This window comes from Saccopteryx bilineata, chromosome 4, assembly GCF_036850765.1.
Source record: "Saccopteryx bilineata isolate mSacBil1 chromosome 4, mSacBil1_pri_phased_curated, whole genome shotgun sequence".
Lineage (NCBI taxonomy): Eukaryota > Metazoa > Chordata > Mammalia > Chiroptera > Emballonuridae > Saccopteryx > Saccopteryx bilineata.
Window position 1 is genome coordinate 184449381 of NC_089493.1, and position 18338 is coordinate 184467718.

The following is an 18338-nucleotide window of genomic DNA, read 5'->3' on the forward strand; positions in this document are numbered from 1 at the left end:
CTTTCTAAATAAAATTAAAAGAAAATTAGCCACCTTCCAACTGTGTAATCTTACTAATTTTCTAAAAATAAATTAAAAGGTGGAATCATAGATTTTTTTGTTGATTGATTTTAGAGAGACAGAGAGAAGAAGGGAGGGAGGGAGAGGGGGAGATGAAGAAAGGGAGAGAGACAGGGAGAGAGAAGCATTCATTTGTTATTCCATTAGTTGTGCATTCATTGGTTCCGTCCCATATGTGCCCTAACCAGGGATCAAACCAACTACCTTGATGTTTCAGGATGATACTCTAATCTAACTGGTTGAACTAATTACAGATATTAATTTTAGACCCAGTGGATGGATGCCATTATCTTTTATGGCAATAATTTATTTACATCTTTAAAATGCTTTTACATATTATTACACTTTATCCTCAAATAATTTTGTGAATCATTGTGCAAATATTTTCCTCTTAGAACTTCAACAATGATGTAGACAGTCAAGAGAATCAAGTCTAAATTACGCTTTTACAGATATGAAGACTGGGGATCCTAGAAGTTAAGTCACTTACTCAGGTCATAGAGCTGATCAGTGGGATAGAGCAGTCCCCGGAAGAGAGCGGCACTTCTTCCACACCATGCAGTCTGAGCCATCCTCACTGGATTACTGTAATATTTCCATGCATTTTCAAATGATTTAAAGGGAACTTTACAATAGTCTAACCACACAGCGCATTAATTTAGTAGGCTGCTAATATTAATTTGTTAAATGAACCTTAATAGATATCATCATTTCCATACCAACTCATATAATTATATAAATACACTAAAAACAACTGACTTAGATATTGCTTTTGGTATAGGTCATTTTAATCCCTAGGGATGGACTCTCAGAATGGGAGGATGAGGCAGCATTACCAGAAAAGGAAAGACTGGGGACATTTAAATCACAAACTTGTGTTCAGATTTTGGTTTTGTCACTTCTGAGCTTTAAAACCTCAAGCAAGTCCCATGCCACTTATTTCATCAATTTCTTCAAGAGGGGCTACTTCAAAACCAGTGAAAAATAGTAGAAAAGCAGAAGAGGTAATAATGTAACAAAGTATTATTCTAAGATAATTCAATTATGTACCGATTATCTCCCGTGATGAAACTATCGATTTGATGGTTTACACATTTGGGTACCCAGGCAGAACACCAGGCAGAGCTGAGGGTCCCAAGATTTCTTATGGATCAGAGACATTGAAGATCTAGGCTTTCTACCCAAATACCTGGGGACAAGTGAGAGACTACCGTTTCCTTTTCTAACCAGGCACCATGTTCAAGATGCTCATTTAGAGACATTCATTATTTTATTAACAGCTCCTCAACTGCAAAGTGGTTTATCTCTATAGGAGATCCCCTTCAGGACTGCCATCCCATCCGCTGCAACCTACACTGGGATTAGATCAAAACTCACTTATTCCAGACAAAACGGGGTGGAGAAGAAAATGTATACCCTGTCTATGGCCCTGTTGGCTTCCCTCTGGGCCAGCGGCCTGACCTCCAGCAATGAAATATTGTAGGAGGAACCTACACATTCCCTTAATTCCTTCCTTTACAGGGGTCACAACTGTGCTCACCATGACGACTCTGAGTATCAGCGCCAGAAATTCCCTCCCCAAGGTGGCGTACGCCACCGCGATGGATTGGTTCATTGCCGTGTGCTATGCCTTTGTGTTCTCGGCTCTCATTGAGTTTGCCACCGTCAACTATTTCACCAAGAGAGGCTATGCCTGGGATGGCAAAAGTGTCGTTCCAGAAAAGGTAAATGCTTTACTCTCCCCTGTGCTATAACGCTAATATGTCTTTTTTTTTTTTTCTGAAGTTGGAAACAGGGAGAGACAGACAGACTCCCGCATGCGCCCGGCCGGGATCCACCCGGCACACCCACCATGGGGCGATGCTCTGCCCACCAGGGGGCGATGTTCTGCCCATCCTGGGCGTCGCCATGTTGCGACCAGAGCCACTCTAGCGCCTGGGGCAGAGGCCGAGGAGCCATCCCCAGCGCCCGGGCCATCTTTGCTCCAATGGAGCCTTGGCTGCGGGAGGGGAAGAGAAAGACAGAGAGGAAAGCGTGGCGGAGGGGTGGAGAAGCAAATGGGCGCTTCTCCTGTGTGCCCTGGCCGGGAATCGAACCCGGGTCCTCTGCACGCTAGGCCGACGCTCTACCGCTGAGCCAACCGGCCAGGGCCTAATATGTCTTTTTAAACACCTCAGACGGGATGTCTGGACTCGAGGAAATGGATGAAGAAGGCAGAGCGAGGGTAGTAAGGATTCTTCTGTCTTATGTCATAAATGATTAAGTGCTATGGTAATCGCGCTGTTATTGTTAAGGGGAGGCTGTTTGAGTGGATCCATGTGCTGAGTGGACGAAGGAGACAAAGGAGAGACACAAAAGTTCATGTCTCTACTCAACTCTGCTTTCCTATCATCTCTATTGATCCGAGGAGAGGTTTCCACAAGCCTGACATTAGGAGCAAATAAGCTCACACACACCTCTATAATTTTTTATAACCTGAAAATCATAGGCTTTGGGGGATATTTTTTAAGCCTAATAATCTCTTTGGTCACAAACATCATTACTATAAAGCCTCCATAGAACTGAGTTTGCAAAGCTTTTTAATATATCCTTTAATAGTAACACACGCACTCTCTCTCTTTTTTCTTAATGACATGAACTCAATATAAGGTCAGTTTGGCTGTTGAACTGTGTTGAAATAAATCATATCTATTTTTGACCTGTAATCATTTGGACTACAACAAGAAATAATCGCTTTCACTTAATTATAGAAATTTCTGTCACTCCTCATAAAGCTTAGCTGACTCAGCCTTCACTGTGAAATGAGTGCACTCTTGGTCTGATTTTAATGAAGTAATACTAGAAAAAAGATGAATATGGTTGTTGTTGTTTTTTAAGTCCCAGACTATGTTTAAGGATTTGGAGATGAGAAAAAGTAGCAGACAGGGTCCAGAGTAGGAAAAATTAATAAATTAACCTGTTAAAATTCCTGACTATTGCGCCTTGCGAAAAGTGTCAGGTGTTCTGGAAGTAATAATTCATTCTGGTGCAACAATTTATAAAATAAATTATTCAAAGAGTGTTGCATCGGGTGATTCAAGTTTAGCTGTTCACCAAGGTATCGGGGTAAGGATTTTGAAATTGTCAATAACCAGGTTCAAATCCCGAGGAATCCTAATAAAAAAATATGAGAGTGTATCCAAGACATTTTCACTTAAATTGTTTTTAATTGATAAATTACTGTACAAAAAAGAATGAAACTTTCTCTTCTAGACTATCACTGTGCATCATAAGAATAGGTGAACTGTCAATATCAGTCAGATATGGAATGTGAAATTTTCTAGGAGCTTCATTTTTAGAGGAATAACCAGTGAAATTCATTTTAACAATATACTTTAGCCAATATATCAAAATATATATCTTTACAACATGCAAACCATGCAAAACATTATTGAGATATACCACATTGTTTTATTTGTTTTCATATGAAGTCTTTAAAATCCTCTGTGTATTTTATACTTACTGCATGTATCTAATCAGACTAGCTATATTGTACTGTTCAGTAGCCACAAGTGGCTATTGGCAATTGTATTGGGTCACACAGCTACCAACAAATGTTCTCCTCAATTTTTTGGAAACGTCTATATGATAGAAACCCTAAGAAATGCTGCCGCTGTTCATTATTGCACAGATAACATCGATGAGCAGCTAACATTGAACAAGAATTGCATTCGGGGTGCTCTGAATCATTGTGCCTTATCATTTGCCCACCTGAAACACGGGGAGAAGGAGCAAATAACTATAATTGGCTCAGCAATTGATTGCTGCAAAACAAACCACTCCAAAAACCTAGTGACCTAAAACAACCATCACGCACTTGAGGCTGGAAATAGCCCGGTGGTACTTCCGTTAGTCTAGCCTGGGCTCCCAACATTGTTGCGGCTTACTGCAGGCTCCACTGGGACAAGCGGACCCACCATGGCCTTTCTCGTATGTCTGGGGCTTGATGCCAATAGGTGCTGCCATGGGGTATCTGCACCCAGGAGTCTAGGCCAGGCCTCCTCACATGGCAGTGGCCTGTTTCCAGAGGGTAAAGGCTGAGGTTACAGCACCCCTTGAGGCAGGCCTCCTATATTGGAACAGCATCACACTGTCCAATGTCACAAGTCTATCCTAGATTCAACCGGGAGTCTCTAACTCTTGATAGGAAAGCTGGGGAAAACATTTTTTCCAGCTTTATCAAGATATAATTGACAGATATCACTTGGTAAGATTAAGGTGTATAATGTGGTTGATTTGATACATTTATGTACTGTGTACAATTGTACACCTGTGTGTATTTGATACATTTATACACTGTGTATAATTGATCACCACCGTAACATTAGCTACCATCTCCCTCCTGTAGCACAGTCACCATTTCTTTTAAAAACATTGAACATCATTGTCTTAGCAACATTCAGGTATACGATACAGTATTATTAGCTATAATCACCAAGGTACAATTAGATCTCCCAAGTTTTTCATCTTATAACTGGATATTGGTGTTTGTATTTTTAATTTATCCCAATAAAACAGTCATGAATTACATTACTTAGATTTTAAATAAAAGCACATATTTAGATTCTAAAATAAAGGTCACTTTACTCATCAATTTATAAGCTTGCTTCTCTCGCTGTTTACTAAATCCAATGCCTTTATACTCTTTCTTTCTACAGCCAAAGAAAGTGAAGGATCCTCTTATTAAGAAAAACAACACTTACGCTCCAACAGCAACCAGCTACACCCCTAATCTGGCCAGGGGTGACCCTGGCTTAGCCACCATTGCGAAAAGCGCAACTATAGAACCAAAAGAAGTCAAGCCAGAAACCAAACCACCAGAACCCAAGAAAACCTTTAATAGTGTCAGCAAAATTGACCGGCTGTCGAGAATAGCCTTCCCCTTGCTCTTCGGAATCTTTAACTTGGTCTACTGGGCTACGTATTTAAACAGAGAGCCTCAGCTAAAAGCACCCACTCCCCATCAATAGGTCCTTTGCTCTCCATTCTGTTGTTCAGTCCTCTGCACTGGAAATTGCTTTCTGTTCTCAATGCAGTAATTCCCATCTGCTTTATTGCCTCTGTCTTAAAAGAATTTAAAGGTTTCCTTATTTCCATAATTCAGACAAGAACAACAGACCCCTCTCCGGCAGTCCACAGCAGAGCAGAGCCTATGAGAGACAGGATTCAGAGAGAGAAAGAGAGAGAGAGAGAGAGAGAGCAAAAATCACAACAGAGGGAGATTGAACTAAAGAGAGAGGAAAGAAGGGGCCATAGTTCCAAAGATAAGAAACGTAGAAGAAAAATAATACTTAATTATAACTCTAGATCATTTGTAGATATATATTTCCAAATATTCTAAAAAAAAAGAAGATACTGTATATGTCAAAAATATTTTTATGTGAAGGGGTTTAAAAGAATAAATTATAAATGTTTAATGAAGAAAATTTTCAAAGAATCTATGTCTTTATTGCACAAACTATGACGTGCTTGCATTCTTGTTTTTTCAACTCATGTATTACTTTAACATTTTGTTTCCAAAGCTAAAGACCCCCCACCTCCATTTTTTTTCTCCTGTTACAAATGCCTAATGTGTTATTTTCTTGCTAAACGCTATTTTAAAATTCATGGCGATTGCATCGGCAAAGAAGCAGTTCCTCCCTGTAGAGCACATTTAATCCAATGGAGAGAAATGCTCTAAACAACCTATTTCACAATCATCTGAGCTTTTATCACTAGACTTGATGAGGAGTCATTTTAACAAAGATATACACTCAACAAAAACCAAAAATAAATAAAAATTAAATAAAAGAATTTTAATAGATTCCATTTCTCATCATGTCTATTTCCAGATAGCACATGGGTCCAATAATCACTTCATTACCATTATAAAGATGTTTTTAGAGGGGCAAAAATATTTTGCAAGATCTAGAATTGTTGAATGTATTATTTTATATAACATCAAAAGCTTTAGATTGAAATTTATGACTAGTGAACAAAAATAGAATATATAAATTATATATGTAAATATACAGCATGAGATTGTACATTTTTTACTTTTTTTAAAGTTGTGTTCTTAAACTATTGTGTAAGACTCACCGCTCTTAGCTGTTAGAATGTGGTTAAGTGCTATAGAAATACCTTTAAGCCTGAATTTAAGATCAGAACAGCATACAGGAATCAGTTGGAACTTCAAATACACAGGTGTCAAGTTCACTTATGGAGAGAAAGCTTATAATTTCAAATTGTTGTCCGTGTACAGTAATAAATCAGTTGCTATCTGCTCCAGTCCTGCCACATTCCCCCAAATTAGGCTCTTGTAATATAGAAAGAAAACGGAAAAGCATTAGTGAGAGCTAGAAAATCAACTGTATATTACTGCTATCTTTGCTGATATCAACTATTCCAATAAGTGTTGTACCATATGTAGCACCAAATATAAAAACACATGAAAGAATGTACAGGAAATAGCTTTTCTTGTGTAATATCATTCCATTTCATTTCTACTGTAGCAATATACTTGTAGGTATACTATGTAAGGGCTTTAACGACGAGAGGTCCATTAAGACTCCCTATGAAAATTCTAGTCTGTTTCCTTCCTTCTCAGATGTTTTAGAGATAAATATTTATGCAGAAGGTATTTTTGCAGTCTCCTTTTGTCTGATAGAGTTTCAGAGATATTTCAAATTAGCATCCAGAATCCACGGGTCATGGTCTAAGAAACCACATTTAAAATACTAAAACACACCTGTGAGCATCATTGCCAAATAAGACGGTTGGGATCGGCACCCAAGTTTGGAGCAATGTTTTTCTCCAAAAGCTGCTATCCAATGATGTAGAAAAATACGTTATGTTTTCCTCAACAAATCTGGTTTTCTTTCTCAATGTGCTTTATTGTTTGATTTGGTCCTGCCTAAATTCCATGAGCTAGGCCATTAAAGGCTGCACCAAGGATGTTTTCTGCTCTGGTATTTGGTGTAGATACCATGTATAGAAAATAAACTAAAACATGGCTCTAACTTCTGTGTTGCTGTTTATCTTGTTATTTTTCGGCGTTAATCTAATATGTTATAAAGAGCATTTTATCTCCCAGACTCGTCATTGCTAACATTTGGTCTGTATTTGGCTCATTAGATGTGAATATTTCTTATTAGTCTGCTTTCTGCTATGCAATGACCGCATTTCTACCATTTCCTAGTTTGTTCGAACATGTGGATAGAATTCTATTGTATTAACTGATTGCATACTTTATCAAAGACCAATTATTCTATGTAGCTTTTCTACAGTGCTTTGCTAAACCATGTAATCCTAGTTAAGTCTTCCTTGAAAATAAAGTTACACTCTTATAGAGGACCGTTCCTGTTTACTCCCAGGAATCTTTTTTAAAAGATGACACTGAATGTTTATTGCACATTAGTGCAGCGAAGTGGCAATAAAACCTAACGTGAGTCGAGGTTGTTTATGGCAGATGCATGCATCGCTTTACAGAGTTTAGCAAAAGCTCCTACTTTTATGTCATACTGTATTCTATTATAATAATAAAGCTCACATTATTCAATAACAAGATGGAATGCTTGACTCTCTTTTCATACTATCAATAGGACCTGCCACCCCCCACCCCCCCACCCCCGTTTTAAAACATTTTCTGGTCGGAGCACCTGAAAGTGTCAAGACCTGGCAAGAATGTAGGCTGCACAGAAGATTTCTGGACATGTATCAGTAGGACGATCCTAAACTATCGTTTCCAATGAACCACTTTAAAAAAGAACTATTAAACATGTAATACCTGGTGTTCCCAGTTGCACTTCAACTCAAAATTTATAAAATGTGAACAGAACAATCAGAATGGTTTACAGAAGATGAGGGGTTTGTTCAGACCCATTGTTAATGCTAACAAATCTGTTTTCTGGACTCTGAAGTATCTGTGTTGGGGTTGTTTTGGAGCAATCCAAGCTCTGTAGTTTTATTTAGCGGCTCACCCAGTGTCAGATTTAAAGTACAGAATACTTATAATTACTTGAAGACAATGGAGAAATCATTTATGTGCTATGTATAAAACCATACCTGGTTTCTACAGGCAAGATCAGATGAGGCAAAAATCTTCCTGTGTCAGCCATGGACAAAGCGAAATCAAAGGAAATTGTACTTCTACAGATAGAGCACACCTCTTCCTAAATAAATTATTCAGGAGTTAGCAAAATTAAATCATTTTAAAATCCTCCAACTCACTTGACTGATTCAACCCAAATAAAACTGCCCATTGTAAACTAGCTAAACCATTACATTCATTGATTTCTTGGCTCTCCTAAAAATGAATGTAGTGAATGATGATTCTTTTGGCTATCAAACTATATCTATGTCAAGGCTCACCATGATAATTTTCTAAGGAATCGGAATCAGAATGGACTTGGCAGTACTGCTGACCATCTGTTTGAATTTCATTATACCTGTTTGTTAAGACCTTCTGTTGGAGTTTTCTGAAACCAGCTCTTAAGAACAACAAGAACGATTATCTGTCTTGATTATGTTATGACCACAATTCAGTCAAATAAATCAACTCCAAATGTTAATTTGGTTTAATTAAACTACATTCTACAAGCATTGCTGAATCTCTGCCCGGTGTGAAGTACTGTGCTAGATGACAGAAGTGTAGAGATAAACATTTCATGGCCTTTTTCATTAAGGAAATCACAGTTCTGATGGGAAAGACAGACAGAGAATCAGGCACAGGTACTATAAATATTGTGAGAAAAGCAGAGAATAAGAGATACTTAACAGAGTTCCCTTACCACTCTTCATAAGGTTACATAATTGAATCTGCAGGAACACAGAATGTCAAAGATGAAACAAAATAGAAGAGGTGAAGTGGGCCAGGACCACAAGTCAGTGGTCTTAGGATATAACCAGCCCTTTGAGTCTTCAGTCATGTAATCACTGACTAACACTTGAGACTCATTGATCCTTTAGGTAATGGGGTAGGTGCTGGATTACAGAGATAAAGATGACAGAAGGTTCTTGGAAAATCCACAATTTCATAGAGAATCCAACTGGAGTAAAAGTTACTATACTTTACCCAAGAGGCACAACCACCAGTCAGTATGGAGTTGTTCTCGCCAAGGGAAGTCTTCAAATGACAGTTGTTAGTTGAGCTATATTTTCACAGATGATTCAACATTTATGAGACACTTTAATGTTGGGGAAGGCAGCTGGTGAGAAAAGACAGGTCTTTCATTCAAAGATAATAATACATTAAAACTTAACTAAGGAAGTCACAAAGTCTAATGTCAGGAAACTAACATGGGAGTAGGAACTAGACCCAACAAGGTGCTAAAGGGAGCCCTGGGAACCAGAACCTGTCCAGTTTCCTTAGCCTCAGCTCCATCTGCTCGGTGCTGGTGCCATGTGTAAGAAGCTGTGTAGTGATAGAGTCTAAGATTACAGAGAAGCACTTGATGGTGAAAGTCTATTTACCTCTGATTTGTAACCTACTCCATTTGTTAAGCATAACATATGAACCAGATGAATTTTGCTAACTCAACTAATTAGTGATCTCTCTTTTCACAATGCCTATACAGATTCATATATTCATTTGATAATCATTAATTAAGCAGCTATTTACATTTGGTGTTAGGATCATTTCACAGAGCAAGGGAAGATAGTCCTCATTGTTAGTTAGCAAACTTCAAACTGTATTTAAAACAATGCAACACACCTACATTTTCAAGTCACATTATTTGTCAATAAAATGATTATGGTCTAAAGAGAGGTCGGATTTTCCATAGGGTTGTAAAATATTAAGGTTCTTTTTGTTTTGGGTTGGTAATTGACCTTTCTCTAACTATATCATTAGCTCATGTTACTACAGGAAGGATGATTTCCTCATTGATAGTCCATCAAACTATAATTATGTATGTTACATGCATTGATTCTTGCCATAGGCAATGGAGTTATAAAAGAAGAAATTCCTATAGGTCTGATGATTTGCCTAAACCACTGAAAATAAGAGATGTTGCCAGATTTTAAAAAATAGATTTCATTTTAAAGCTGATATTTTCAAAACTCATCTCTTAAAGAAATATATACTGCATCTCCTTGACTAATGATGGCCTATGTTTTATTTGAAAAATTAATAACGTTATAAAATATTACATATGATATGAAATGAATAGACATTTCATGTCAAAAAGTAAAGTCCCTCTATAAGGAAAAGTCATCCTGTATAAGCCAGAGATGATGAGGGTGGTCCATCATGGGCACTTGGGTATTCTTTGATAGTCTTTGGTATATTCCATATTCTGCCATTGCAGCAAAAAGAGCATGGCCACCAGAATCAGAGATCTCACCTCATATATTGAATATATTGACTTGGCCCATTAAGCAGTTCCTTCTGAACCTTGTTTTTGCAGGAAAGAGGAGTAATAACCATGTGGACTTTCTAGAATGACAGAGTAAGGACCTGAGTATATCTACTTCCTCAAAGCAATGATAAAACTTGATGGGTTTCCTATAGTGGTGATTTCAGAATCACAGAAATCCACCAAACCCCACTCCTGAAACTTTTATAAGAATGTTTATATGTAATGTTTTAACCTGGAATTGTACTTGTGACCTCTTTTGTTTTTTTGTTGTTTGTTGGGGTTTTTTGTTGGGGTTTTTTTTTTTTTTTTTTTTTTGCGATAATGCTACCAGCGAAGGAAAAGCTGCATGAGCAAAACCTTCACCACCAAGGGCTTTCTGACTTCATTTGGGGCAGAGTGTGCAAAAGTTGCACACCCATGGAAACTGATGGGAACTGTAGCAACCTTGTAGCAAATGGATAGAAACGCCAGTGCTGACGGTAACCAGAAGTGACAATCCTGACGACAGTAAGCAAAAGACTGGCAGGAGAGCTAGAAAAGGAAATTCAGTAAGAACGTGAGGAAAACAACACATTTATAGTAGGCTAAATTCAAAAAAGGCCATTAGACTCCTCTATCTACAGTTTGACTTTCCATGGTTTCAGTTATCCACCCTCAACTGCCGTCTGAAAATACTGACGAAAAATTCCAGAAGTAAACAATTCATATGTTTCAGATTGTGCACCGTTCTGAGTGGCAGGATGAAATCTCATCTTGTTTGGCTCCGCCCTGCCTGGAGTGTCAGTCATCCCTTCATCGAGAATATCTCCACTATCTACTCCCCACCCACCACCCTTCAGTCCCTTAGCAGCCATCTCAGATATCAGATTGGTGGCCAAGGTTATGTGTTCACATAACCCTTGTTTTATTTTTGGTTGTTCTCTTTTTATTTTTACTGATTTTGTTTTATTTTTTTAATTACAGATAACATATAATATTATATCCATTTCAGGTGTACACCTGAGTGATTAGACATTATATAACTTGCTAAGTGATCATCCCAGGAAATCTTGTCCCCTTCTGACAGCATACGTAATTATTAGGGTTTTATTGACTCTATTCCCTAGGCTGTACTTTATATCCCTGTTGTTATTCTGTAACAACTGATTTGTACTTCTTAATCCCTTCATGTTCTTCACCTATCCCATCAACCCTCCTCCCTTATTTTACTTCATAATGGCGCATATATATATATATATATATATATGGCCCATAATGGCATATATATATATATATATATATATGCTGAGGTTTCTTGACTTAATAGGAAATATATATATGATATATGCTGAGATTGCTAAGATCAATGGTAAGAAATAAACCTTTTATCCACAAAATTGTGAAGAAAAAGAAATCTTAGCTAGTTTGAGAGAGGCCACATTCACATAACTTTTATTATAGTAAGAAAATATTGCTTGACATACCGCTTTATTTATTTATTTATTATTAATTTTAATGGGGTGACATTAATCAATCAGGGTACATAGGTTCAGAGAACACATCTCCAGGTTATTTTGACATTTAATTATGTTGTATACCCATCACCCAAAGTCAAATTGTCTTCCATCACCTTCTATCTGGTTTTCTTTGTGCTGTTCCCCTCCCCCTCCCCCCTCCCTTCCCCTCCCCACCCCTGGTAACCACCACGCTCTTGTCCATGTCCCTGAGTCTCATTTTTATGTCCCACCTATGTATGGAATCATAGTTCTTAGTTTTTTCTGATTTACTTATTTCACTCAAAAACACTGGTACGTAAAGACACATGTACCCCCATGTTCACTGAAGCATTGTTCACATTGGCCAATACATGGAAACAACCAAAAAGGCTTTTAATAGATGATTGGCTAAAGAAGATGTGGTACATATATACTATGGAATACTACTCAGCCATAAGAAATGATGACATTGGATCATTTACAACAACATAGATGGACCTTGATAACATTATACTGCATTATTTTAAGCCAACAGAATAACTTTCAAATATCCATGATTGGTAAATGTAATTTGGGCCACTATTTGCATGGGAGGTATAATTGTATGAAATTTGTTAACACAATAAAAAGATCTTCTCTAACTTTTTCTCCCTAATCCAATGTCTACAATACAATGCAGTTGTTTTAGAAACATGGATATTGATGTGTTGTTTAGATAGAAGTGTGGATAAGGCATCTTGGAAATCACATGGGCTGGGAGGTTAAGATCACATCTCAGATACCACCTCTGCCATAACCTGTGCAAATTGGTAATTTGCGACTCTGTGCTTTACTGACTTCATTTATGAAATGAGGGTGTTGCCCAGCATGTAACTTAGATATGTAAAGGAAGGCTGACAACAGTATAATGGGTGATAGAAGAGGCTGAGATGGGAATGGGAGAATAAGACATCCACAAATTATTTTTATTATTATTATTATCATTATTATTTGAGAGGGGGGGGAAGACAGACAGGAAAGGAGAAATGTGAGAAGCATCAGCTGGTAGTTGCAGCACCTTAGTTGTTCATTGATTGCTTCTCATACATGCCTTGACCAGGGGGTTCCAGCCGAGCCAGTGACTACTTACTCAAGCCAGTGACCTTGGGCTTCAATGTCATGTCTATGACCCCATGCTTAAGCTGGTGAGTCTACACTAAAGCCAGAAACCTTGGGGTTTCAAACTTGGGTCCTCAGAGTCCCAAGCTGACATTCTATCCACTGTGCCACCACTTAGTCAGGCTTCACAAATTATTTTAAATTTTAAATTTATATATATTTACATATTCCCCCCAGTTTTATTAAGGGGCAATGAGAAACTTGCACCCTGCAAGGCAATGTGAGCTGAAGGTAAATGGCTGGTGCCCCTTCCAGATTGGCCGTGAATCTCTTAGTTCCTCATAATCTCACCGCCTTCCACTGTGCTGTCCCATCATCCAAACACAGGCCTGACTTCAATAACTGATATGACTTTTCTCAACTTTGTGGGCATTTGGACGTCCCCAATCGAAAGTACTGTGTGCATCTCAGTGGAAACTGTGCTATTAGACTTTTGGTGCAGTGCCTTGTTCATGTAACTCTTTCTCTTTCTTTCTTATATTTGGGGAAATAACTGGTGTGTGTGTGTGTGTGTGTGTGTGTGTGTGTGTGTGTGTGTGTGTGTATGTGTGTGTGATGTAGTCCCTTTCTTTTGATATATGAATGGAGTAACACATACACAAACACACACACACACATAGATATTGCCCCCCAAATAGTTTCTCCTACTTTCAGAATGTGGTAATGACAGGGTAAAAAGCATAACACCTTTTTAATTTTTGTTCTAAAATTATAACATTCCCGAAGGTGATCTGAATTCTAAATGAATGTTCTTAAGACCTAGTGACTTCTGGTGGTGACAATGACACCTGCATTTTTTTAAAACAAAGAAAGGGCAAATTCTATAATGGCATCCATTTCTTTCGGGTACCTGTTTGCTTTTGTTGTTGCCAAAGGTTATTGGGACGAAGCAGAAATGACAGATTGTCTAGAGACCAGCACACAGCTAGCAGCCCACGGCAGTCCAGGCAGCGCCAGGGAGCCACCTTGCACTGCCTGCCAGGGCCTGTGCTCTTTAATCAGGACTGCTAAATGATGCAGGTGGCATGGAGAGCAGGGCATCCTCGTGTAACACAGGAGAAATAAGTGAATGTTCCCTTCCCACCTGTGCCAGTTGGCACTTCTTCATTCAGTACAAATGTCTTCAAGAGGAAAGGGGACCTGCTTTGGAGAGGTCTAATGTCCTCTTTTTATCCATAAGAATAGAAAATAAATACACACCTAAAAATACCCCAACATAAAGAAAAATAACAAAAAAGCCCATTTGTCAGAAGCAGAATGGGTAGAGAGAGCTACAAGGCCAAAGATTCCTATAGATCTCATAGAGAGACTGTGTGGTTCTCATCGTTTCCGACCCTGGAGAGGACTGTCTCCTGCATAGTCTTGGTCAAGTCCCTGGACCCAAACTTAATTTCCCTATCAATACATGTCTTACCAGATACACCTCAACCTCCCCAAAATCTTCTCCAACCTCTATGGCAGAATTTCTGTTTTGGATCAATTTCTCCCAAATAAGGTTTGTCTTCCTTATTCTCTTCACCAGCAATCTAGCCTTCATTTGCCTGGCCCAGCACCGAGAGCCTCAGGTCCTAATCTGCCCACTATCACACCTGTCCGTGGACGCTGAGATTCTTACTGGCCAAGCATCTCACCATGGAGGGAGGCACCCACCCTGGAAAATCAATTTGAACCTCAAGGTAAAGCAAATACCCTATTGAGTCACCTACACAAGCAGCTCCGATTGGCTCTAGACAATGTGCTCTTAATCTCAGCAGAATTCTACTGAAAACACTAGAAAAAGAGTGAACAGAAGGGACAGAATACAGTGTGAGTTCAGAGGGGGTGTGAGTTTGAGCTCAGGAAATGGGGCAGAAAGCTACTTCAGCACTCCCCAGCAGACAGGTAAGGTTTAAAGAAGCAGGCAGGTCCCTGAGTCTCATTTTTATGTCCCACCTATGTATGGAATCATATAGTTCTTAGTTTTTTTTCTGATTTACTTATTTCACTCAGTATAATGTTATCAAGGTCCATCCATGTTGTTGTAAATGATCCGATGTCATCATTTCTTATGGCTGAGTAGTATTCCGTAGTATATATGTACCACATCTTCTTTATCCAGTCATCTATTGAAGGGCTTTTTGATTGTTTCCATGTTGGGGGGGAGGGAGTTGGGGGAGGAGAGGGGCACAAAGAAAACCAGGTAGAAGGTGATGGAAGATGATTTGACTTTGGGTGATGGGTATAAAACATAATCAAATGTCAAAATAACCTGGTGATGTTTCCTCTGAATCTATGTACCCTAATTAATCAATGACACCCCATTAAAATTAATAACAAAGGAAAAAAAATAAAGAAGCAGGCAGGAAGAAATGGCCTCGGGGAGGGAGAACATAAGGATGAAAGAGTCAGTTTAGAAACAAGGAGGGCACAGGGTGAGAATGAGGAGAAAATGGACTATTTAAGCCATTTTTTTTTAAATTGGAGAACCAGAGTGGAAGTTCACATTGTAAGATCATGGTTCTAAACCATGTGTTTTGAAATTTGAATCATTTCCATGATGAAGGAACCTTATAAAGTGCAGTGATTATCAGTATGGATTCTACTTTAGCAAGACCGAAATTCAAATTTCTTCTGGCACTGTTTCCATAAACAAGGGTAAATCCTGTATGCTCTCTAGGTCTTATTTTCCTGATTTAGAGTGGAAATAATATTATTTAGCTTCCAATTCATTGGGAAAACCAAATGAGGGAACACATGGATAAACTAAATACAATGCCTAGCACATAGAACTATTCAGTAATTGGAGGATTATTATTATTAATTATTATTATTCATTCTTTAATCATGCAATATGTTTTGGAGTATTCATTAGGCTGTATTTGATGTGCTGGACATTAGGGGTAGAAGTAGAATAAAAGTGAGCTCCTATTTTCATTTTATTATCTATTGAAGAAAATGAAAAGTTAACCAACAGTTTCAAAACTATGTCATACCTAGTGTGGTTAAGTTAGTACTAACACCCCCGGGTCTGCCACAGTGGAATGAGCAATCCTCAGGGGCTAAAAGGTGGAGGGGCTGACTTGATTCAGGTGATGTTTCTAAGATATAGAAATAATGAGCTGACAAGGTTCAGGAAGGATCTTCCGAGCAGAAGGAACAGCAGGTGCAGAGACGTCACAAATAGTTCAGAGCAGCCCAGCCAAACAGAGCAACTGGAGCACAGTCCTGCCCAGCCAGGACAGGAGATGGGGCTGGAGGGCTTCCCAAGGTTCTGGCTTTTGTTCAGCACTGATTTCAGTAAGGACAGGGGTGGGATGGGGTGGGGCGAGTGTTAACCTGTGTGTGAAAATCACAAGGGGAGTGGGGGGGAGGGGAAGTCCTTTTAACAGTCTGTTGTAAAGGCTCAAGGCATGGACTTTGTTGACATGGAAGTTTTGTGCTTTTTTTTTTAATATTAATATTTTTTATTAAATTTAATGCAGTGACATTGATAAATCAGGGTACATATGTTGAGAGAAAATATCTCTAGATTATTTTGACATTTGATTGTGCTGTATACCCCTCCCGCAAAGTTAAATTGTCTTCTGTCACCTTCTATCTGGTTTTCTTTGTGCCCCTCCCCTCCCCTAACCCCTCTCTCCTTCTTCACCCCCTCCCCCCTCCCTCAACCCCCCCCCCGCTCCTGTTGCCATCACATTCTTGTTCATGTCTCTGAGTCTCATTTTTATGTCCCTTCTATGTATGGATTCATCTGTTTTTTTTCTGATTTACTTATTTCACTCCGTATAATGTTATCAAACTAAAAAGCTTTTGCACAGCTAAAGACAACAAGAACAGAATAAAAAGACAAACTACACAATGGGAGAACATATTTGACAATACGTCTGATAAGGGGTTAATAACCAAAATTTATAAAGAACTTGTAAAACTCAACACCAGGAAGACAAACAACCCAATCCAAAAATGGGCAAAAGAGATGAATAGACACTTCTCCAAAGAGGACATACAGATGGCCAATAGGCATATGAAAAAATGCTCAACATCACTAATCATTAGAGAAATGCAAATTAAAACCACAATGAGATATCACCTTACACCAGTCAGAATGGCGCTTATCAACAAAACAACACAGAATAAGTGCTGGTGAGGATGTGGAGAAAAGGGGACCCTCCTGCACTGCTGGTGGGAATGCAGACTGGTGCAGCCACTGTGGAAAACAGTATGGAGAGTCCTCAAAAAACTGAAAATCGAACCGCCTTTTGACCCAGCTATCCCACTTTTAGGAATATACCCCAAGGACACCATAGAACGTCTCGAAAAGGAGAAATGCACCCGCATGTTTGTGGCAGCATTGTTCACAATAGCGAAGATCTGGAAACAGCCCAAGTGTCCGTCAGAGGACGAGTGGATTAAAAAACTTTGGTACATATATACTATGGAATACTACTCAGCCATAAGAAATGATGACATCGGATCATTTACAATAACATGGAAGTTTTGTGCTTTTATACTTCATTGTTACCTGTGTGACTCTGGACAAGTTAACTGCTGCACACCTCATTTTCCTTTCCATGAAGTGGAAATGATTTTTCTTTTCGAGTGACTATGGTGATTCAATAACGCGAGTAAGCAATATGCTTAGTGCCTGGCCCCACATGGACTCTGCATTTGCTAGCTCTGCTTATCACTCATTACTTTACTAATGATAATAACTCTGACTTTACAGTATTGGGCAGAGCACCAAAGCCATACCTGTTGCTGTCACTACCTATGTTGGGTACATAAAATGTAATAATCCATAAAATTCATACTAAGAAAAGGAAAACGGAACCTTGAAAATGGAACACAATTACAAAAGATATGGTATTGGAGAAACCCTTGTTTAAGATATCACACAGGATAATTGATTTGTCTCTCTTCTGTGTTTCCTCCTTCTTCAGCCTTCCTTCTGTCCCCAGGTTTCCTTCTCAGCTTTCTTCCATGAGCCAAATCCTACCCACAACTTTCTAGACTGTCTTCATCCCTCACTGTCTGATGTAGAGGAAAAGGTTTTACAAATGGTGAAGTAACCCTTTATAACATATGGCCCTATTCCCTTACACACAACTGATTGTAGCAAGGCTTGAAAACTGAAACAAAGTTCTTCAAAAACCTTGAAAGCTCAGTCACTTAAGTGTTACAGTTAAACTAAAATGTCACAATGGAAATAAAAGCGACAACTGATTAATTTATTACTATGTGGCACCTATTGGCTAATAGCTATATGAGAGTATTGTATAATCTAATTATT

General features: G+C 38.7%; 1 protein-coding gene across 2 annotated transcripts in view; it reads left to right on the forward strand.

The window, feature by feature from the left end:
- The window catches only part of GABRA1 (gamma-aminobutyric acid type A receptor subunit alpha1), a 56151-nt gene extending 50172 nt beyond the window's left edge, over positions 1-5979 (forward strand). For both annotated transcript variants that reach the window (XM_066273201.1, XM_066273200.1), the window contains exons 10-11: positions 1582-1784; positions 4758-5979. In XM_066273201.1, the coding sequence (XP_066129298.1) occupies positions 1582-1784; positions 4758-5069 (515 nt within the window). In that variant the 3' untranslated portion in view covers positions 5070-5979. The remainder of the gene's footprint in view (positions 1-1581; positions 1785-4757) is intronic.
- Positions 5980-18338: the final 12359 nt, after the last annotated feature.